General features: G+C 37.0%; 1 protein-coding gene and 1 long non-coding RNA gene across 12 annotated transcripts in view; both read right to left on the bottom strand.

The window, feature by feature from the left end:
* FKBP5 (FKBP prolyl isomerase 5) overlaps positions 1-24,617 on the bottom strand; it is a 98,798-nt gene that overhangs the window by 33,135 nt on the left and 41,046 nt on the right. For 8 of the 11 annotated variants that reach the window (XM_067753213.1, XM_067753210.1, XM_067753205.1 and 5 more), the window contains 4 exons: positions 24,385-24,510; positions 16,961-17,105; positions 2,805-2,947; positions 1,739-1,853 (listed from right to left, as the gene is read on the bottom strand). In XM_067753213.1, coding sequence (XP_067609314.1) covers positions 1,739-1,853; positions 2,805-2,947; positions 16,961-17,105; positions 24,385-24,489 — 508 coding nt within the window. In that variant the 5' untranslated portion in view covers positions 24,490-24,510. Of the gene's footprint in view, positions 1-1,738; positions 1,854-2,804; positions 2,948-16,960; positions 17,106-24,384; positions 24,514-24,617 lie in introns of all 11 variants that reach the window. The other 3 variants (XM_067753209.1, XM_067753204.1, XM_067753214.1) reach the window with 1 other exon arrangement.
* Positions 5,842-7,922, bottom strand: LOC137232076 (uncharacterized). Its single transcript, XR_010946865.1, has 2 exons — positions 7,060-7,922; positions 5,842-6,333 (listed from the first exon to the last, which is right to left on the bottom strand). It is a non-coding gene; the product is annotated as an uncharacterized lncRNA (long non-coding RNA).

Below are 24,617 nucleotides of genomic sequence, written 5' to 3'. Positions count from 1 at the left end.
TGCCATCCTTATTTAGTAATTTGATTTTTTTAAAAATTCTTTTTATTTTATTTATCTTTGGCTGTGTTGGGTCTTTGTTGCTGCATGCAGGCTTTCTCTAGTTGTGGTGAGCGGGGGCTACTCTTCATTGCGGTACGCAGGCTTCTCATTGTTGTGGCTTCTCTTGTTGCGGAGCACCAGCTTTACGTGCGTGGGCTTCAGTAGTTGTGGCTCGCGGGTTCTAGAACGCAGGCTCAGTAGTTGTGGCACACTGGCTTAGTTGCTCTGCAGCATGTGGGAACTTCCTGAACCAGGGTTGGAACCCGTGTCCTCTGCACTGGCAGGCAGATTCTTAACCACTGCACCACCAGGGAAACCCAGTGATTTTATTTTTTAAGGGAAGTATTTGTTTCTTTTTAAAATTTAAAAAGTTTTTTTGGCTGCGCCACGCAGCTTACAAAATCTTAGTTCCCCAACCAGGGACTGAACCCGGGCCATAGCAGTAAAAGTGCCGAGTCCTAACCGTTGGACCACCAGGGAATTCCCTTGACTTTTTTTTTTTATAACTTAAAAAAAAATTTTTTTTAATTTATTTGTTCTATTTATTCATCTTTGGCTGCATCGGATCCCCGCTGCTGCACACGGGTCCCCTCCAGCTGTGGCAAGCGGGGGCCACTCCTCGCCGTGGCACACGGGCCCAGTTGCTCTCCCGGACCAGGGATTGAACCCGCGTCCCCTGCATTGGCAGGTGGAACCCAACCACTGCGCCACCAGGGAAGCCCTCCCTTGATTTTTTTAAATGGAAGTATTTGTTTTCTCACTACTGTCTTTTTTGACGTACTTCAACTCAGTAAATGCCATCTTGCAAACATTTATCCATGCAGAAAGCATTTACTGAACAACAAATGTGTGTAAGGCTCTGTAGGTGATGCTGGAAACAAAAAGATGAAGAAAGATTCTGGTCCTCCAGCACTCACTGTATACTAGGGAAATGGGCAGATGCTGATTAGAATATAAAGTAACAAGTAGTGTACACACAATGTGTGTACACACAATGTGTGTACACCTCCCTCTGGGAGGGTGGACGGGGGCTCAGTTAACCCAGTCCTCAGCCCTGTCCTTATATCCAACTTATTAGCAAATGAAGAAAATGGAATAGCTTCAGGTCACTCAATAAATGACAAAGCAGAGCTTGAACCCAGGTCTCCTGACACAGAACAGAATAAACTATTCTCCTGTTTTGATCTAACTAAAATGATGAACTGTTTTTTATCTTAATGACAGCCAGTGAAATGGGTTTGATGCCCTGACGGGCATTACAATCTACTACTCTATTTGGTAACTCTGTAACCTTGGGTAATTTACATAACTTCTCTGAACTCACTTTTCTCACCTAGGGATAATTAATCATAACTCAAAAGGTTATTGTGAGAAATAAATAAATAATATATAAGGCAACTGATATAACTGTTGGCACACCAAGGAGTCCACAGACCAAGAATTCATTGATGGATGGGCTTACCTTTTACTCATTGTTTTGAGTTTGAAGAGGCTGGTACAGTTCTTGGCACACACAGGTTGAATGAATATTTACTAAATGAAGTCACTTTTAAATAAATGTTGAATTTAAAACTATTAAGAGATATATATTCAATATATTTATTTTCATAAACAGATTTTTTAAAACAAAATCTCCATTTCATCCACATAATTGGAACCCAACTTTTAAGGACCAGTTCCCTCTCACAGCAGTACTTACTTTCTACTGTCGCTCCTTCGTTTGGGTTTGAATACCCTTCTCCTTTCCGTTTGATCCTTCGGATAATACCTCCATCTTCAAATAAGTCCTCTCCTTTGAAATCAAGAAGCTCAATCTAGAAAGGAAAAAAGGATCTGACTGAGAACAGACCAAAAAAGCCAATTTAACATACTTAAAGGCAAGGGCAACCACTCTCCTTTCATTTTACAAAATAAAACTCTGTTTTATATTTACCTGTGCTTCTTAATTATTGGAAAAGTAGGGAAAAAAGAACACTACACTTTTCAATACCTGGAAAGAAACTTCATGTAATGATAATGTCTAGGACTACATCCTGTGGGGCTGCAGTGCAAAGACAGACAGGAAATACTAGGAAAACTGCCTTGTGGGCAAAACGCCAGAGTGACACAGTCTGGCCCAGACTGTTTTGTCTGACTCTAGAGGCCACCACTTTTTCTCCCCAGATTCATGGGATGCCCTTCTTAAAATTAAGACTAAAGCTTATGAATCAGGCCTACAACCAACTAAAGGTGTATTTTACCTAGTTACAATGTTTTAGGCATTTCCCCTCTTTAATTTTTTAATTAGGTATGGCCAAATATGTATAATTCAACACAATGAATACCATTTTATCACCATCTACTGCTTCTAATGAGGAAGTGAGATCTGTGACATTTATAAACCTCTGTAATATGAAAATAGCTTTACAACTTGCTTTATAGCTTTAGGTGTATTTCAACATGTATCTCCCACATTTCCATCCTGTCTTCTGATCAGGTTTGAGTATGTCATAACTCACACCACTGACCAGAACCTTTATTTCTAAGCCTGTTGTCTTTTGTTTATTTGGATATGACCGTTTTCTGCCAGAGACACGTTTCTAAGAAAGCACTGGCACACATCCCTTGGGTTTGTGGGAAACAATTCAAGAAGCCAAGCTCCAAAATAAATAAGTTGGATCTGATTCTCAATAGCAAGCTCAGCTCCTTGTTCCACTGCCTGTTGCTTTGGAGCCAGCACTATAGTAGAGCAGATGCTAACAAGGCAACATCACACACATACTTGCCTCAAAAAAGAGAGTTGCATTCGAGGGAATTTTGGGGAGACTGCCAGCCGAGCCATATGCATATTCTGGTTTGCACAGTAAATGACAGATCTCTCCTTTCTTCATGGTAGCCACCCCAATGTCCCATGCCTTGATAACTTGGCCTAGGAGAAAGGAAAAAGTGGTTGAAAGCTATAAGCCATATTTTAAAAGACTTAATTGTCACGAAACAAAAGTTCAAACGAATTTCCAATTCCTTACATACTATTCAGCTAGGAAGTAGGGGCTAAAAAAACCCTCAGTGAGACCTATACACTAAGAAATAAATTGTGATTTTTTTTTTGAGGGCTATCAGAGAAGATTCTCTGCTGAGAAGGATGAAAGTAGTATCAGTTTCTAAACTACTCAAAGACTAAGTCTTTGAAAAGTGGCAGTAACATCATCTTTGAAATGTGGCTGGGCTGCAGTTGTTGCTTAATTTATAATTTCAACCATAAGAATAAGTGCGTGTTTTCTAGGCAGAAATGGAACAAAAATAGTATAGAAAATGGAATTTGTCCTAAGAAAGCTTATAATTTAGTTGGGCAGACAAAAACAACAAACAAGAAACCGGAAAAGTATAAATTGTATAAAAAGGCCCATGAAACAGATTTCTTCTCAAAATTTAGAGTAAGAAAAAAAGTGGGTTTTGTTTTTCTAAAAAAAACAGAATGATATGTATCCTTTTTTGCCAAATCACAAGAAGTGCAGAACTCAGAATTTTTTTTTTTCCTACTTCCAGGAAACAAAGCTTACTGCTCAGCTGTAAAACTATATTAACCCACATAATTGTAATTGTATCTCACAATAAGCAGTCCCAAATCCTTTGGGAAACAATAGAAAATGTACAAAATTTCAAGGGATAATATATACATTTGAGGTGCTATGTCAAAGACTTAAGTATTCAAAGTGAGATCAGGTAATAAGCAATGAACTCCAGAGAAGGTGAATTTTGAAGAGAGCTATTATCTTGAACTGAGAACTGATGTTAGGATTAGAGTAAGGATGATTAGAATAAGGGGAACCCTATACTAAGGTATGTAAGTAGATATGGACAAAGCATTTGTGACTCATGACTTCAGCTTAGTCTTAGGCATTACAACTTTTCAAAATATCAGATACACTTATTTTAGTTAAAAGTGTATATAAGGTATACATGCCAATTATTAAAACACACATGAGAGAAAGACATAAGTGAAAGGTAAAAGGTCATCCATTCCCTCCTTAAAAGAAGCCACTGTTATGTTTTTTTTGTACCCATCCACTGTGTGCTGTCGCTTTTAAAAAAATTTAAAACACAAATGACAGCATACTATACATTCAGTTCTGAACTGTTTTCTCATTACACAGATATATATTTTAATTATATAGAAATATGTTATAAATAAATATATAATGTTTAAAATTTATTCATTTATGTGTATATACATATCTTTATCCATCAGCAGATAGGATATGCGTTTTAGGGGTTAGACGTGCAGCCTGCTTTAACATCAGACTGACTAAATTAGAATACCAGGTCGGCCCCATATTAGTTGTGTGACCTTGTGCAAGTTTCCTCATCTGCAAAATGTAGATAATAATAGTACCTGCCATATAGTTATTACAAGAATTATTAGATAAAATATGTCAAGTGCCTGGCATATAATATGTATTTAATAAAGGACAGTTATCATCATCGTAAATACATACTGACCTACTTCATTCTCAGTGGCTTCGTAATATTGCAGTCACTCTACTATTGAGATACATTGCCAACGGTACTCTAATAAGAATTTTTGTCCCTTATGTTTGCCTATTTTGTGCAAGTATATTTGGAAGGTAAATTCCTGGAAGTGCAAAGGTGATGTGCACTTTCCATTTGATAGATATTGCCCAACTGCCCTTTCAAAAGGGCTACACCAATTTATATGCCCACACACGGTTCCAATGTGAAAACAGTCTAGAATCATCAGAAGAAATGTAAAGTCTGCTGTTGACAGGCTGCTCTACTGTCACTGATGCTCTTCAAAGACTGCAATGGCTTTAGCGTGGGCCATTTAGAACAATTTTTTTTTTTACTCTCAACTCCGATATTTTAAGACAAATACCTTACACCCTCTTTCAGGAAATCTTTATACTATGGGGTTACTACTGTACATTTGTTCAAGGCATTCAGCCAATTACTGAGGAGCAAAGGTCTGTCTAGGTACTAAAAATACAAAGGTGGCTGTTCTCTTCTTCCTTCCAAGAAACATGCAATGTAGTATGGCTAGTGGAGCAGAAAGATACCTGCCCTGATTTTTTTAAGCATAGTGAACACTAACATAAGAGTACAAACAGGGGCTTTTGCCTTGGGGTGGGGTTGGAACAGTCAGCAAAAGCTTACTTCACAGATGATGCCTATGCTAGGCCTTAGAAGTTGGAAACGTCAGCCTGGCTATTAAATCCACAGGAGCCTCAAGCTGAATAAATCATGCCTATGCCTTTGGCTCTTCTTCTCATTCAGGAACATTAAAGCTTCTTTTAAACACTCAGCTTTAGACACTGAAGGAAACACGCTGAGCAAAGAGCCAGACTGATATGAACACAGGTATATTTCTAAAATTGCCAATCTTGGGCCTCTTTTCTTAAAAAGCACTTCCCCCTGATTTAAAAAATAATAATACATACTCATTATAGAACAGTTGGAAAGTATATAAAAGCACAGAGAATAAAAAAACCTCTGAAATTTCAGCATCTGGGGTAAACTGTCAATTTCTTGGCTCGTTTTCTTCCAATTGTGTATGTATACTTTGTTTACATATTAAATTTTTTATATATACATTCTTAAAATTCTGATCATAGTTTATTTGGTTTTGTAGCCTACTCTGCATTTCACATTATATGAGCATTTTTCTTGTTAAAAGATAATACCTGAAAACATGACTTTTAATAACTATATGCTATTTACTATTTCATCTTTTAAATATGCCATAATTTCATTACTCCCACTAATAAATATTTAAATTGCTTTTTTTTTTTACTCTTATTAAGTTGCAATAAACAACTCTGCACCCAAATCTTCACATGATTTTTTTTTTTGCATAATGAAAGCCTCTTACCTGACACATTAGGACTATGGTTGTAGGTTAATTTAAAATGTTGCTTTAAGTGAGGAATCATAAAAATGAACATATACAACCTCAAACTTTTTTTAAACTTAAAACCTATCAAAGTATATTAATTCACTAATCCTGTGATAGAAGTCCAAGGCCTTGTCTGCGTGTGACAAGTGATAAGAGTTCTATATCATCTTTACTATATAAATCACACTTACGGCATATCATTTGCAACTTACAACATGGATTTCTTTAAAGTGAAGTAAGAAGTAGGAAACACTTGTAAAAAGCAATCAGTATGTGGAATCCTTCTGGTAAAAATGTGTACTGAATGGCCTACTTATTTCACCTAGCGTTTACCCACCCCTAATGCAACTGCCATTTTTTACCTTTTTTTTTTTTTTTTTTGGCAGTACGCGGGCCTCTCACTGCTGGGGCCCCTCCCGCTGCAGAGCACAGGCTCCGGACGCGCAGGCTCAGTGGCCATGGCTCACGGGCCCAGCCGCTCCGCGGCATGTGGGATCCTCCCGGACCAGGGCACGAAGCCGCGTCCCCTGCATCGGCAGGCGAACTCTCAACCACTGCGCTACCAGGGAAGCCCGCAACTGCCATTTTTTAAAAGATATTTATTTATTTATTTGACTGCCCTGGGTCTTAGTTGTGGCACGCAGGATCTTTTAGTTGCGGCATGTGAACTCTTACTTGCAGCATGTGAGATCTAGTTCCCTGACCAGGGATCAAACCCAGACCACCTGTATCGGAAGCTTGGAGTCTTAGCCACTGGACCACCAGGGAAGTCCCTCAATAGCTATTTAAAAAAGGCTTTTAGCAATTCACTTTAATAAGTCTTTCCAAAGATGTTCAACTCAGTTTTCAAAGAAATAAGTCCCATTTCTTATTACACTAATTTCAGAGTTTTATATACTATCTAATGAACTTATATAATTACAAAAAGGACAATGGATATAAACAAGTTTAGACTGATTCTTAATAAGAGTCTGAGGAAGAAAAAAGCACACCCTAATGTCTGGAAACTGCCCGACACTTACAGCTAGGCCTTGGTGATTCTGAAGCTGGACTGGGGCACACAGCCAAGCCATGTTATTCTCCTGTTGGACATAACAATCTCACAAAACATCAACGTCAGACAAGGTCACTCTGAGACCATGAAAAAGTGAGACAAAACAAGAACACTTCAAAATTTTGTCTGAGCATGGACAAAAAACAAGGTCCCTGTGCAACCTACAAAATACCAAACATCCCCCTCTCCTGGTGACATGAGTGACTTCTGCTTCTCTACAGGTGTAGCTTTAGTCTCACTCCAGTCAGCCCTCCTCCTAGATAAGATTTACTAAGATACCCAAAGAATCACCTGCATCCCAACAATATCCAATCCAGAGCAAATCCCTTCTTCCTTAAACTCTTCCCCAAATCACCTAATACAAGTCCAAATCCTATAAAAAGACCTTCTGAACACTCTGAGACACCTCCAGTTTCCCATGGTGTGCAGTCTACCTCCCTACGAGTAATAAACCCAACTTGTTCACTATAGTTGTGTTCCTAGTGGTCTGTGGGTGGAGGGCATTGACAAGGCTCACTCAACTGGCTGAAGCATAGTGCAGGGCCACAGTGAAGAATATGAAACTAGCGGTGTCACTCAGTGTATTTACAAGTAGAATGGAGAGCAGCAGTTAGTCTGGAGTTGGTTAAGCAAGCTTCTACCGTATTTCCTTAGATTCAATTCCTAGAAGTAGAATTACTGGGTCAAAGCATAAACATTTTTAAGATTCTTGATCTTTGGGATCTTTTGATCTTTAGGGTCTTAACTGTAGGTATAATACACCAAGAATATATAAACGCAATTTATTCTTCCACTTGTTCTAGACTTCAATTTTACTGGCTCAAACACAATTTATCAACTTCAGTAGTCCTATTCCATTAGTAACAAAATCTGAAATAAGAATATATATTTATTAAAAAAAAGAATATATATTTACACAAATATATAATGTATCTATCTTTAAGTGTAAATGCTTTTTATATATACCTAACTATAGGGAAGTGAAACGTTAAAAGTGTACAAAGCCCAGTATAAAAGCAATGCACTGTATTTTTCTTCTCTCTGAAGAATATTATATAATTTTTTCTGATTAAGAAAATCAAAATCAAATTTTATAGGCTCACTGTAGGTTCATCAACTGTAACAAGTGCACCATCCTGGAGGCGGTGCTGATAAGAGGGGGAGGCTATGCACATGGCGGGGCAGGGGGTACACGGGAAATCTCTGTACCTTCCGCTCAATTTTTGCTGTGAACCTAGAACTGCTCTAAAAAAATAAAGTCTATTAAAATATCATGCAACACGTTTTAAAATATAACATTTTAAATTAATCACTGAATACTTTCACTTATAATAGACTATAGTGACCATTTTAGAACATTCTTTTTTATTGATTAAAAATTTTTTAAATTGTGGTAAAATACATAAAAATGACCATTTCAGCTGTTAAGTGCACAGTTAAGTATGTTCACACTGTTGTGCAACCAATGTCCAGAACTTTTCATCTTGCAACACTAGAGGTCTACTTATTAAGCAACTCTTCTTTTCCTCCTGTCCCAAGCTCCGGCAAGAATTTTATTCTACTTTGTTTTTATGAATTTGATTACTCTACATTTCTCTAGATGTAAGTGGAATCATGCAGTATTTGTCTATTTGTGACTGGTTTATTTCACTTAGTGTAATGTCCTCGAGGTTCATCAGTTTTGTCCCATGTGAATAATACTCCTTTATAGAAATATACCATTGTATGTACATAAGACATTTTGTTTATCCATTTGTCTATAGACAAACATTTGGGTGGCTTCCACCTTTCAGCTATAATGAATAATGCTACAAATATGGGTGTACACATATCTCATTAGGACCCTGGTATATACGGAGAAGTGGAATTGCTGGATCATAGGTTAACTCTATTTTTAATTGTTTGAGGAACTACCATACTGTTTTCCATAGTGGCTACACTATTTTACATTCCCACCAACAGTGCACGGGGGTTTCAATTTCTCCACAACTTGCTAACACTTGCAAATTTCTTTTTCTTTTTTTTAAAATAGTACCTGATGATGTGAGGCAATATTGTTAAATTTTTTTTTTGGCTGTGCCACACGGCAGGCAGGATCTTAGTTCCCTGACCAGGGATCAAACCCATGGCCCCTGCATTGGGAGTGCAGAGTCTTAACCACTGGACCACCAGGGAAGTCCCTCTCACTGTGGTTTTGATTTGTATTTCCCTAATGATTTAGTGATGTAGAGCATCGTTTCATATGCTTGTAGTCCTTTTGTATATCTTCTTTAGGGAAATGTCTATTTAAGTCCATTGTCCATTTTATAAGCAGGTTATTTGAGGTTTTCTGGTTGTTGGATTATAGGAGTTCTTTATATATTCTGGATATTAACCCCTTGTCACATACATGATTTGCAAATATTTCCTCCCATTCTTTAGGCTGCCTTTTCACTCCATTATTGTATTCTTTGATGCACAGTTTTTAATTCTGATGTAGTCCAATTTATGTAGTTTTTACTTTTGCTGCCTTGCTGTTGGTGTCACATCCGAGAAATCATTGCCAAATCTAATGTCAAGAAGCTTTGCCTCCAAGTTTTCTTCTAAGAAAATACAGTTTTAAGTCATATATATCTTTGATTCATTTCGAGTTAATTTTTGTATGTGATGTAAAGTAAGGGTCTAACTTCATTCTTTTGCATGTGAATATCTAGTTTTCCTAGCATCGTTTGTTGAAAAGACTGTCCTTTCCTCAATAAACAGTCTTGGCATCCTTGATAAAATTATCGACTATCTAACCTTTAAATGCATGTTTGCATTTGAAACCATTGATAATATTGACATTGTCTTTCTTTTTATGCTAGATAAAGCAAAGTTTTTCCTGTGTATTTTTTTCCTCTTATAAATTTTATTTAGTCTTATTTTTAAATGTCTTATAAAAGGGCTCTGATAATCATCCCTATTCCCTACCAAAAGTATCTGATTATGAATTCAACAAACTCGTTTATATGTTAAGATTCTTTTAAAGTGTTCATATGTCTTATGTTACATTCTATTTTTGCCATTTCTCTATTAAATTACTAAGAAAACTGATCACCAGATAATCTCTCCCCACCGTCATGGCTTATCATTTCAAAAACGGGGTGAAAATAATCTGTGCTGGGACAACCTTAATGATCAACTCTGCCAGGCTAAACTGCTAGATACCTGAAGGCAGGAGTCATGTCTTGCTTATTTTTTATTTCCCAAAGAACTTAAAACCACAATACTATACTCAATAAAGGAACACGGTCCGTGCTGCAGTATCTAATTTAAATGGAGTTAGAAATGTGTTAGCTTCTCCCAGTCTGCTCTCACCCCTGCCTAAATTAGCTTCTCCTTAATATCCACTCGGCGATGAAACTGGAATCATTCTTACTCTATTAGAAAGTACCAGGTAAAGCTAAAGAAAGTACTTTCTGAAAGTTTGCTGTCTTTCTGGCTCACATTTTTGGGGAGGGTTAGGAATATTAAATATTTTGGCCTAAAAGCCTTCTTTCTGAATCCTGAGTGCTCCTAAACTGCAGGTTAAAAAAAAAAGTTAACAGATGTTAAGAATATATTTATGGTGGAGCAAGAGTATCAATAGAAATTTAAAGGGAACACATGGTTAAACCACAACCCACAAGCAGCTGGCTGCATGGTTACCCATTACTGGTAAGTGTATTTTACTACTTGTAAAACATTGTCAAGGCCTAAAATATGTGAAAAAAAATACACTTCAAATAAAAATAAAACTTTAAAAATAGGAATTAGGCCCACAATACCAAGCATGTAATAGCAATAATTTTGCTTTTGATAAACCTCATTAACTACATCATTCCTGTAAGAAAAATGTCTGGTGTACAGCAGGCACTCAGTAAATTCTGCTGGACCAGCACCTACTTTGTTTCTATACCTAGTGTTTAGGCTAGTTTTAAACCTTAAGATCTAACATAACTTGAAAGACACTGCCTGGCTTTGAATCCTGGCTCTGCCACTTTACCGTATTAACTTTGGGCTAATTACTTAATCTCCCTCTGTACCTTAGTTTCCTCATAGGTAAACAAAAAAACCAAAGCAAACCAAAACTAAAATGGTCATAGTAGGTACCTAAAACATTTTTAAAAAATTGGTAAAGTGGACTTCATCAAAATTAAAAACTTTTGTTCTTTGAAAGATCAATTAAGAAAATGAAAAGGCAAGCTAGAGACTGGGAGAACATACTTGCAAAATACACATCTGATTAAGTGCTTGTCTTGTTGAGTACAGCTCAAAAAGATTGTTGGTTTTTTTTTAATCGGCAAAAGATTTGAACAGATACTTCACAAAAGAAAATATACAAATGTCCACTAAGCACAAGAAAAGATACCCTCAATGTGACTAGTTACCAGGGAAATGCAACTGAAAACCAAAATGAGATACCATTTCACACCCATTAAAATGGCTAAAGTTAAAAAGACTGATAGTACTAATGGTTGACAAGCATGTGAAAAACAAACTCTCAAACACTGCTGGTGAGAATGCAAAATGGTACAGCCACTTTGAAAAAACAGTATGGTATTAACTTATAAAGTTAAACATATGTTTTACCATATGATCAACAAGTCCACTCCCAGGTATTTACCCCAAAATAAATTTACCCAACATAGCCACACAAAGACAGGTATATGAATGTTCATTACATTATTCATAATAGCCCCCATATGGAAACAACCCCAATGTCCGATTTTTTGAATGGATGAACAAATTGTGGTGTTTCCATACTTGTAAAATGCTACTTGGCAATTCAACATGCATGAATCTCAAAATCGTTATGCTAAGTGAAAGAAGTCAAATGCCAAAGATGACATATGATTCCATTTATATGAACTTTTGGAAAAGGCAAAACTATAGTAACAGAAGTCAGATTAGTGATTCCATGGCCCCGGGTCCATAAGAAAACTTTTTAGGGTGAGGAAACTGTTCTATATTTTGACTGTGGTGGTGGTTACACAACTATTACCCAAATTCATCAAGCTATATACCCTTTAAAAGGGTTAAGTTTTATTATATGTAAATAGTACCTCAATAAAAAACTCAGTCTTATACACAGATGTTACTATGACTGTCACCTAAACTATACTAAATAAATTGTACAAAAAAATCTATAAAGTAATAATAGGATTGGTGTGAGGATTAAATGAGATAATGCATTAAGCCCTTTGCCTGGCACTATAAGTACTTAAAAAGTATTAGCCATTAGTCTTTCAACATATACTTTCTCTCTTTTACTCCAATATGCTAATGACTGCTAAATTAAAAGATGTTTTTACCAATAATCATGGGTCATCATGCATCTAATAAGGTAAGATTAACGTTAAAGGCAGATCACTGATATTTACTTCATTATGGTTTAATCTCAATAGTAAGAGAGAAGTATAGGTATGTGAAAAATGCAAAATGACTGGTTTGTTTCTCTTCTCAAATCTGGGGGAAGAATATAAGAGAGAGGATTTTTATCTTCATAATTCCCAACCATGTTAGTCATATACGAAGAGCACGAAAAACCACTTCACTGAAGTAGCCTTTTATCAGAAATCACCAGACCTTTATAGGGGTAGATGGGGAAGGGGTGAAGCTTTAGTGTCCTTGGATTTACTTATAAGAACAGAGGTAGATACAATTCTTTCAGCCCCCAAACCCATCCCTTCACAATTTTAGTGATAACATATTTGCTGCAGACAGGGAAAGGGAAAGAACAGAACCCCTGTTGTGGAAGTATACTTGAAAATCCTGAGTCATTCTTATTTCAACTTCTTTTAAGATGGGTTATGGACACAGTTCTAGGAATTCAGAACATATAACAAAGATTTAGTTAAGAAAATCCAGTGAGGGAAACCATCATCATTCTAATATCTGTAACATATTCTGTAGTGGTGATAACCAATTGTCTTAGATTGATCCAGTTGTTGTTTTTCCAGACTTCCTGGGGATAAAAAAGATGGTTAAGCATTCAAAAGGTCTGTATGCAGGCATAGTAAATAGGAGTGAGGACCCAAACTGCTGTAACACAGCTCTTGCCACTCTATTGTAAAGCCAGCCAATAATCCCAGTACTGTAACAACAACAGTAATAAAAGATTTGAGTGCTTACTATGTATTAGGCTGAGTGCTAAGCAACAGTGTATACTATATCTTATTTAATCCTCAACATATAATTGTATATACTATTATTATCATCACTTTATATATGAGGGAAGTGAAGCACAGAGTATCAAAGATGGTACGAAAAGAACAACAGACACGTACAAACAATGTGTAGGTATACCTCAAATTTATACTTATGGTACGTGTATTTTTAATGCAATTTTTATAGATAAGTTCTTATGATTCTATTTTATTTTATTTTATTATTATTATTATTTTTGCGGTACGCAGGCCTCTCACTGCTGTGGCCTCTCCCGTTGTGGAGCACAGGCTCCGGACGCGCAGGCCCAGCGGCCATGGCTCACAGGCCCAGCCGCTCCGCGGCATGTGGGATCCTCCCGGACCGGGGCACGAACCCACGTGCCCTGCATTGGCAGGCGGACTCTCAACCACTGTGCCACCAGGGAAGCCCTATGATTCTATTTTAAATACTGAAGTCTCAACAGAACCCCAAAATCAGTGTGACTTTCCACTGAAATATTTCTATTTATTCCCTTGGGAGAGGTACAATATAAGGGATCAAGAGAGTTCAATGTACAATATTTGTGCTACAGTTATTTATATTATTTTTCTTCATTATGTTATGAAGTAGCTACTGCCATAACATATAGGTATAAAACTATAAACTGCCTAACCAATGTTTGTTTTATAGGCAACTGAACCCATTATGTTATAGAAGTTTTACCAGAGGGATATTGTTCTAGTCTCATATTTCTAATTATCATCTTAAGGGGGCCTCTAAAGGTTCTGTAATTGTGTTGGGTTTAGTCCTTTACAGTTTTTGTTCCTGTACTCTTTGCAGAATATACAAGAATGGAATCTTAGACTCAGGATTAATCTCAAAGCTCTTCTACAGATGCTTCCTTTTTGTAAGAGCAGGGAAGGTTAGGTGGCTTACTCATGTTAACATACCACAGGAAAGAACAAAGACAGGAACCCTGGCTTCCCAACACCCAGCTGGATGCTCTCCCCCGAGACAACACTATCTCTAGATAGGTGTGCCACAGGTACCAAGTCAACTGGAAGTTGCCTCTTTTCTCTCTGCTCAAAATTCTAGGAAAGATGAAAGACTCATTCACCATTGCATGTTTTACTGAGAAAATCTGGGTAGAGAAGCAATTCTAAGTCTACTTGCAAAGATAACTGCTGAGAGGAGACCTATTATCTTAAACCTACCAACTTCTTCAAGACAGAAATTCAAAGGCGGGGGGCAGTGGGAACAAAGAGGTCTGATGAGGCCATTTACTCTTAGGTCATCTAAATTAAATAATGATGCCACAGCCATGCTGGTAGCCCTGGAAATTCACATCCTTACATCAACAAAAATGAAAAAAAGTTGTTCATCGTCATCCTTATCTGCTATGTTAAGAAAAAAAAATCTGTATTTGATTTTGATTGCTATCTTATTGAACACAAGATTAATCTCACATGAGCCATTAACTCACTGAGGACCCAAAGGAGAAGGGAGCAGTGGCACAGCCAGCACTAGAGCTTGGAGAGAGTACAGCTGTACAGGAAGCAGAAATCACCATGACATACAAATGCCTGTGGGTACCAGGGAAGGCAGAGAGGCAGAAAGAGTTTAACTCCTTAGCTACTTGCTGTTTCCTGTCCCACATCCTTGCTTAGCGAGCAACTCAACTAAGGTGTAGAGTCAGAAAAAGAAAGGAATTATTCAACACTGAGCCATGGTGGTGAATGAGGGGGATCGCCCCTTTTCTCCTACACTTGATCTGGGAACAAACTAGAAGTCTGCTATATCTGTGGCAGATAAGAATAAAATGACTCTGTAATTCAGCCACTAACTTCCAACAAGCCACATGGTCCACAAAGTTCAATTTGATGTATGGGCTATTCTTCTTCTTCCAAGATTAAAAAAAATAAGAATACTAAATTAACTGAAGACATTTAAAAGCATTTGTAAAGAAATTAGTAAAAAATCACATTTAAGATTTTAAAACAGTGGTTCTCAACTTTTTTCCCTCAGGACCCCTTTATATCTTAAAAATTGAAGACCCTAAGTCCTTTTGTTTGTATGCTGTATCTATTGATATTTACCGTATTTAAAAAATTTTTTAACAGTTATTTACCAGTTCATTTAAAATAACAATAACCTCATATGTTAACATAAATTATTTTTATGGAAAATAACTATATTTCCCAAAAGAAAAAAATTTGTGAGAAGAGTGACGTTGTTTTATCACTTTACAAATGTAAAATGTGTCTGACTTAATAAAAGACAACCAGATTCTCATACCTACTGTTGCAATGTCTGGCTGAAGTATATGGAAAAAATCCAAACCCGCACATATAATTAGAAAAGATAGGAGTTTTTTAATAGCCTTTTCAGATAATGATGAATATAATCTGATACTACATCAAAACTGGACAAGTGGTAGTTTCATAAAGGTTAGTTGCAATGTGGAATCTGAAACCGTTATCAATGAACTTTTCATATTATGTTACGTTAAAATCCATTGGTCTAGCTTACACATCAAATGGACCTTTTACTCATGCATAATTTTATAACGTCTTGCATTGGTCATTGGGAAAATATTGTTCACTGAGTCACACAATCTTCCAAATGTTAACACATTTCATTTCATGATATTTTAAAAATCACATTCATTAATACTCATTGATCTCAACAGAAGTCTTTTAAGTTTTGGGAAGCTGTCGAGCTCTGAGTAGCAGATACAAATTTTCCGAAACTGTAATTTTCACTTGAAAACTCAATGGCAACAAATACTGTCAGTTGTTGTCCTTGAAGGGACAGGCTCACTTCATTCATTTGCGAGAAAATATCTGCCAAATAGGGAAAAATCAAGTCTGAATAATCATAGTTTGCCCTTTCAAATAAAAATGGTGCTTCGGGCTTCCCTGGTGGCGCAGTGGTTGAGAGTCTGCCTGCCGATGCAGGGGACACGGGTTCACGTCCTGGTCCGGGAAGATCCCACATGCCGCGGAGCGGCTAGACCCGTGAGCCATGGCCGCTGAGCCTGCGTGTCCAGAGCCTGTGCTCTGCAACAGGAGAGGCCACAACAGTGAGAGGCCTGCGTACCTCAAAAAAAAAAAAAAGAAAAATGCTGCTTTATGGAAAAAATGCAGCTAGTTCAGCTCTCGACTAAAACAAGTACACAAGTGCTTTCCCTTGAGATAGCCACTGTAGTTGGGGATGCAGAAGTGCTTTATGTGTGCTCTCCCATCTGTCACAAAATATCAAAACAATGTGAAACTCAAGGATTAGGATTTAATAAAATTAATATGTTTTACACCTTATCAAGGACATTCTTTTTTTTTTTTTTTTTTTTTTTTACAAGGACATTCTTAAGTGATACTGGCCTTCTTTTATTTTTCTTATTTGAACAGTGAGTGAGGGCATACTAATGGTATAGTTTGGTGCCATTGCCTAGATTTGTGCTAAGGCTCCAGCAAATATTCACCATTGCAGCTTGGTACCATCGGTGCAAATGTCAACACAGTAAAATAAATAAATAAATAAATAAATAAATAAATAAATAAATAAATAAACATCTTAGTATTATTATGAAAATAATTTTGACACTATGGACCCCCTAAAAGTATCTCAGGGACCCCACAGGGATCCACGGGCCATACTTTGAGAACTACTGCTCCAAAATATCTTTATTTTTGGCAAGGATAGGATCCATGAGAACTACTGCTCCAAAATATCTTTACTTTTGGCAAGGATAGGATCCACTAGCTCCCATATAATATAAATAGCAATAAATCTAAGCAAAACACAACTCAAAAAAAAAAATACCCTCTTACCTTTGCCAAGACTAAAGACAAATGGTTCGTTTCGATCATGACTGGAATCAAACTTCTTTCCATTTGACAATTTTCCTTTGTAATGGACATAAACTTTGTCTCCAATCATCGGGGTTTCCTCACTATTCCCCACTCTTTTGACAATCTAGAAAAGACAAATGTCAAGAAAAATGAGGTTAAACATTTTATTTCTAATCAGAGACTAAAGAGGTCACACAGTCCCTTCCACATCACTCAGGCACATTAGCAAACAACTGTCTGTCCTTTCTAAAGGCTTCCCTCCCAGTTCTCTCAATGATCCTCACTGTTACAAAATTATCCTGTACTACTCTAAATCTTTAATGCTACATTTAATTGTATTCTTAATCACACTATTCTCTCAAAATAATTAATCAATAGATCTTATTTCATTGGTTTAATGCCCCATCTTTTGACACTGAAATCTTTCAAAACACAGAGTCAGTCCATGTACAAACTGAATTAGACCAAAAAGATTAGTGGACTTTCAAAAACATTCAAAAAGAAGTCTGAAGCAAAGTTTCAAAGGTGAGATTTTTATTTCTCTCCTTTGCTAAAAACATTATCTTCTGACTAGATTCCACTAGTCTGGTTTAATTTCAAAAAGCCCAATTTCCTGATATAAAGGTTATACTTTCTACTATTTGAAGAATATTCAAAGTGTAAAAAAAAAGTACCACTGCACAATTTGATATGATACTGAATAACTTGTGTTCTAGTAAAGGAAATGCCAAAAAGCTCCAAGTTGAAAAGCATTTAACTATCATAAAATCCAGTATATTTATTTTGTTCTTGGCAGAGCAAGCCACTAATGCAGTTGGTCAGTTCTGGGAAAAGAAAATCAAATCCAGGCATGTGGTGTATAATTTATTCTGTCAATCACTTATGCCAAATTAATCATTTCTATTAGATAACAGAGGATGGTAGCTAATGTCCAATAAACATCATTTTTGGGGAAGGGTCTGGATTTTTATCTGAAGAATTCAATTATTTGCTCCTAAATTCTTTTTTGAGATGCATCCTCCTTGCCCACCCTCATATCACCACATAAACACTGTGAACTTAGATTCTACAACTTTCTTAGCTCAAAAGCCTAGACATTCTAAAGGAAAAAAAATGATTACTGCAACTTCATCAAAAAAAGTGTTTGGGGGCTTCCCTGGTGGCACAGTGGTTGAGAGTCCGCCTGCTGATGCAGGGGACACGGGTTCGTGCCCCTGTCCGGGAAGATCCCACATGCCGCGGAGCAGCTAGGCCTGTGAGCCCTGGCCGCTGAGCCTGCGCGTCCAGAGCCTGTGCTCCGCAACGGCAGAGGCCACAACAGTGAGAGGCCCGCATACCGCAAAAAATAATAATAATAAAAAATAAAATTAAAAAAAAAAAGTGTTTGAACTAATCAATGAATTCAGTAAAGTTGCAGGATTACAAAATCAATATACAGAAATCAGTTGTGTTTCTACACACTAACAAAATATCTGAAAAAGAAATAGAGAAAACAATCCCGGAAATGTAAACCAAAACCACAATGAGATATCACCTCACACCTGTCAGAATGGCTGTCATCAAAAAGACAAGAAATAAAAAGTGCTGGTGAGGATGTGGAGAAAAGGGAACCCTCTTGCACAGTTGGTGGGAATGTAAATTGATGCAGCCACTACGGAGAACAGTATGAAGGTTCCTCAAAAGATTAAAAGTAGAACTACCATATGATCCAACAATTCCACTTGTGGGTATTTATACAAAAGAAAGGAAAACACTAACTGAAAAAGATATATGCACCCTCGCCATGTTCACTGCAGCATTACTTACATTAGCCAAGATATGGAAACAACCTGTGTTCATCAATAAATGAATGGATAAATAAAATATATATATTTGTATATGTTATATATATATATGTATACACACACACACACACAATGGATGATTATTTAGCCATAAAAAAGAATGAAATCAGGACTTCCCTGGTGGCGCAGTGGTTAAGAATCTGCCTGCCAATGCAGGGGACACGGGTTCGAGCCCTGGTCCAGGAAGATCCCACATGCCGCGGAGCAACAAAGCCCATGCACCACAACTACTGAGCCTGCGCTCTAGAGGCCGAGAGGCACAACTACTGAGCCCGTGCACCTAGAGCCCATGCTCTGCAACAAGAGAAGCTACAACAATGAGAAGCCCACGCACCACAATGAAGAGTAGCCCCAGAGAAAGAAGTAGCAAAGACTCAGTGCAGCCAAATAAATAAACTTATTTTTAAAATAGGAATGAAATCTTGCCATTTGTAACAACATGGATGGACCTTGAGGGAATTATGCTAAGTGAAAATAGGTCAGACAGAGAAAGACAAATACCGCATGATCTCACTTATATATGGAATCTTAAAAAGAAAGACAGAAAGTAAAGAAAAAACAACTAAATTTATAGATACAAAGAACAGAAACATTGGTGGTTGCCAGAGGTCAGAGTTTGAGGGGAGGGTGGGAGAAATGGGTAAAGGGAGTCAAAAGGTACAAACCTTCAGTTACAGAGTAAGTCATGGATGTAATGTACAGCATGATGCGATAGTTAATAATATTGTATTGCATATTTGAAAGCTGATAAGAGAATAGATCTAAAAAGTTCTCCTCACAAAAAAATTTTTTTAAACTATGTACGGTGACAGACGTTAAATAGACTTATTGTGGTGATCATTTCATAATACATACAAATGTCAAATCATTATATTGTACACCCGAAACTAATAAAATGTTATATGTCAATTATACCTCAATAAAAAATCCCATTCACAATCAAAAACTATAAAATAGTTAGAAATAAATTTAGCCAAGGAGGTGGAAGATCTATACACTGAAAACTATAAGATTCTGATGAAAGAAACTGAAGAAGACACATATAAATGGAAAGGTGTCCTATGATCATGGATCAGAAGAATTAAAAATGTTAAAATGTCCATACTACTGAAAAACATCTATAGATTCAATCCAAGACATATCAAAATTTCCCATAGTATTTTTCACAGAAATAGAAAAAAAAAAAAGCTAAAATTCGTACAGACCCATAAAAGACCCCAAATAGTCAAAGCAATCCTGAGAAAGAACAAAACTGGAAGCATCACATTTCCTGATTTCAAACTATGTTAAAAGCTATAGTGATAAAAACAGAATGGTACTGACATAAAAACAGGCACAAAGACCAATGGAACAGAATCGAGAACCCAGAAATAAACCGTAGCATATACAGTCAACTAATATTTGACAAGGAAGCCAAGAAGGCTCAATGAGGAACAGATAATCTCTGCAGTAAAAGATGTAGGGAAAACTGGATAACCCTATGAAGAATAAAATTGGAGCCCTATCTTACACCACTCACAAAAATTAACTCAAAATCAATGAAAGACTTAAATATAAGATATGAAACTATAAAACATCTAAAGGAAAACAAGGGAAAAATCTCCTTGACATTAATCTTGGCAATAATTTTTTGGATATGACACCAAAAGTACAAGCAACAAAAATAAATAAGTGGAACATCAAACTAAAAAGCTTCTGTGGGCTTCTCTGGTGGCACAGTGGATAAGAATCCGCCTGCCAATGCAGGGGACACAGGTTCAAGCCCTGGTCCGGGAAGATCCCACATGCTGCAGAGCAACTAAGCCCGTGCGCCACAACTACTGAACCTGTGCTCTAGAGCCCGTGAGCCACAACTACTGAAGCCCACGCGCCTAGATCCCATGCTCCACAACAAGAGAAGCCACTGCAATGAGAAGCCTGCGCACTGCAATGAAGAGTAGCCCCTGCTCACTGCAACTAGAGAAAGCCTGCATGCAGCAACAAAGACCCAACGCAGCCAAAAATAAATAATAAAATAAATTGGGCTTCCCTGGTAACGCAGTGGTTGAGAGTCCGCCTGCCAATGCAGGGGACATGGGTTCATGCCCCGGTCCGGGAAGATCCCACATGCCGCGGAGCAGCTGGGCCTGTGAGCCATGGCCACTGAGCCCGCGCGTCCAGAGCCTGTGCTCCGCAACGGGAGAGGCCACAACAGTGAGAGGCCCGCGTACCGCAAAAAAATAATAAAATAATAAAATAAATGTATATATATATTTTAAAAAAGCTTCTGCACAGCAAAAGAAACAATCACCAAAATGAAAAGGCAATCTATGGAATGGGAGAAAATATCTGCAAACCATGTATTTGATACTGAAAATATACAAGGAACTCATGGCTATAATCAAAAAAATCAAGAAATAACAAGTGTTGATGAGGATGTGGAGAAAAAGTAAACCCTGTACACTGTTGGTAGGGATATAAATTGGGACAGCCACTATGGAAAACAGTATGAAGTTTCCTCAAAAAATTAAAACTAGAACTACCATATGATCCAGCAATTCCATTTCTGGGTATAAATCCAAAGGAAATGAAATCACTATCTCAAAGAAATAATGGATAAAGATGTGGTATATATATATTATATAATATTTTATATATATATATATATATAGAATAGAATATTATTCAGATAAATAAAGACAGATAAATACTGTGTGATATCACTTATATGTGGAATCTGAAAAAGCTGAACTCACAGAAACAGACAGTCAAATGATGGTTGCCAGGGGCTAGGGGAAAATGGGGAGATGTTGGTCAGAGTACAAACTTCCAAGTTATAAGATGAATAAATTCTTGGGAGCTAATGTACAGCATGGTGACTATAATTAACAACACTGTATTATATACTTGAGAGCTGCTAAGAGAATAGATCTTAAATGTTCTTACCACAAAAAAGAAATAATTATCTGAGATGATGAAGGGGTTAACTAACCCTACTGCAGTAATCATTTCAAAACATTTAAGTGTATCATATCATATATAAAATTTCTTTTTGGAGCTTACATTTTTAAAATGAATTGAGACTAGATTGTATCCTTAAGACAGCTCCAGATTTAGGCACTAAACTCGTCTTGTTGGGGAAACTGGAAGTGATACCACAGTATCACTTGCTGATGTGAATAGCTCTGACTCCATGGTAGACGTTCATCCCATATGCCCAGTTACTTGGTTATAGTCCTAGAAAGGCAGATTCCCTCCAGGAGAGGGAGGGAATCATATGATGATACACATATCATGTGTATCATATCATCACATTGTATACCTTAAACTTACATAGTGTTATATTTCAAATATGTCTCAACACAGCTGGGAAAAAATAATTACAGTTTAAAAAATTATATTAAGTGCTAGTAAAAAAAAAAAAAAAAAAAGGAGAATCATTACTGCCCTTCTAGTACTCAAGGGTAAAAAACGTTTCAAAAAAGTTAATCTAGGGCTTCCCTGGTGGCGCAGTGGTTGGGAGTCCGCCTGCCAATGCAGGGGACACGGGTTCGTGCCCCGGTCCAGGAAGATCCCACATGCCGCGAAGCGGCTGGGCCCATGAGCCATGGCCGCTGAGCCTGCACGTCCAGAGCCTGTGCTCCGCAACGGGAGAGGCCCGCGTACCGCAAAAAAAAAAAAAAAAAAAAAGTTAATCTAAAAGAAATCACACGATATTCTAGAAGTGCTCGTGTTCATGAACTGCATGCAGTATTTAGGAGCCTGAGCCTCCCCTGGAGGGAATCTGCATTTCTAGGACTATAACCAAGTAACTGGGCATATGGGATGAATGGCTACCACGGAGTCAGAGCTGTTCACATCAGCAAGTGATACTCTGGTATCACTTCCGGTTTCCCCAACAAGACGAGTTTAGTGCCTAAATTTGGAGCTGTCTTAAGGATACAATCTAGTCTCAATTCAGTTTAAAAATGTAAGCTCCAAAAAGAAATTTTATCTTCCTGGGTTAGTTTCTCACTTCCCAGATCTGCCTTGGTCTTTTAAAAAATATAAACAGTAACAGTTAATAAGAGAGATTATTACAATCATGGCACTGTGCTAAATGCTTTATGTAATCTCAATAATTCTATGAGGTAGGCAGTATTATTACTCTAAGTTTACAAATGAGGAAACTTCATCACAGATAGGTTACTAAATTGCTCTAGGTCATAGAGTTAAAAGACCTATTTAATCTTAACCAAAAGCCATGGTGAAACATGAGGCTTTAGACAGTGATAAACCATAAGATTTAAAGGGTTTATAATCTCTAAATGTTTCCTACAAGCCTAAAAATCTTATTAGATTTACTCCCTAGAACAAAGCAGGGCCTCAGGCAAGTTGGGGGCCATGTTGTCTGTACCAGTGCTCTGAAAAGATGAAAGAGAAGAACTTAAAACAGAGGTAGGGAGATGCTGCAGATGGCCCACAGAATTTCCACTGTCTTGAGAGGCATTCTGGAGTATGGGATGAGTAATTCACAGAGCTACAAGGTTGAAAAGCCCTCTGAATGAAGATATCATAATATACATCTTATGCTATAGATAGCATAAAGCCCTTATTCTACAGGTTCAACTCTTCAAATTTTGGCTTGGCATACAGCAAGCTAATAGTAAAACATGTATATTCAGAAGAAATTCAGGCGCAGAAAAAAGCTTTCACATAAGCAAGATTAGCCAAAACAAACTAAAAAAATTCTCATTTGCTACTGATAGCACAAGGAGATATTAAAACTCAGCTTAGTGGTAATATTTAGAATGTTTAAGATAATCTTTTCAGCAAAAAAAAATAAATTATACAAAACTTGAACGCATAACAACAGTGTAGGAGAAAAAAGAACTTAGTATGACTAAAACCATTTAACCTCTCTTTATTATACGAAATAGTAACACATACATATCTTCCATACATAAACGGAAGAATCAAAAAGAACTCTGTCTCACAAAACCACTGTGAGGTTAAAAACAATGTAAAAATGATTAATTACAGAATGAAAAAAGTGTTTTTAAGGAGGAAAGCTAATTCAAAAGTGAGATATATTCTCTGATGAAACCTCAAAAAAATACCTTCACTGCACACAGGAATTCTATTTGTATGTAAAAAACCAATCCTTTTGAACTCTGCAAGTTAGCTTTTCTTTTTCTTTTAAAAAAGTCTTTTGAATTGTCATTAGCTAGCTTTAATATATTTAAATATTATATTAAAATAATCACCCATTTATACACTCTGAGAATAGAGAGACACAGCCTTTTGGAGTCAGACGTAACTTGGACCTAAACCCCAGATCTGCATTTACTAAGATATATGATTTGGGGCAAGTTAATTTACCTAGCTGGCCCTCAGTTTTACCATCTATAATCTGGGATTAAAAATAAACCTCCAGTTATGAAGACAAAATGGGAATTTAACTGCAGTGTTTGGTACTTAGTAAGCCTCAATAAATATTATCTATCTCCACCTCCAACCAAAAAAACAAAAAAAGATTTTTATTAACAATCTTTCCAGATAGCAAATTTCCCTAAATGTCATTCATCCTTGTGGCCTCACCTTTAATACTCCTCTATCTTTTTTGGAGGTAATATCCTCTCCCTGTTCAGCAACAGCTGCTGCGGGGCTTTCTCCATTGTTCTTGGCAGCTTCATCAGTAGTCATTGTCTTTTATAAGTAGATAACCTGCTGAGAAGAAACATATTTTAGCTAGGAAAAGTATCACTTCTTTATGCATCTTAAATGCCCCTAGGAACTGAGCTTTAGCTGACCCAAGATTTACTAAGGGCCAA

The sequence above is a fragment of the Pseudorca crassidens genome, chromosome 10 (assembly GCF_039906515.1).
Source record: "Pseudorca crassidens isolate mPseCra1 chromosome 10, mPseCra1.hap1, whole genome shotgun sequence".
NCBI lineage: Eukaryota > Metazoa > Chordata > Mammalia > Artiodactyla > Delphinidae > Pseudorca > Pseudorca crassidens.
The sequence above is the reverse complement of the archived record's forward strand: the minus strand, read 5'-3'. Positions and strand labels throughout refer to the sequence as shown.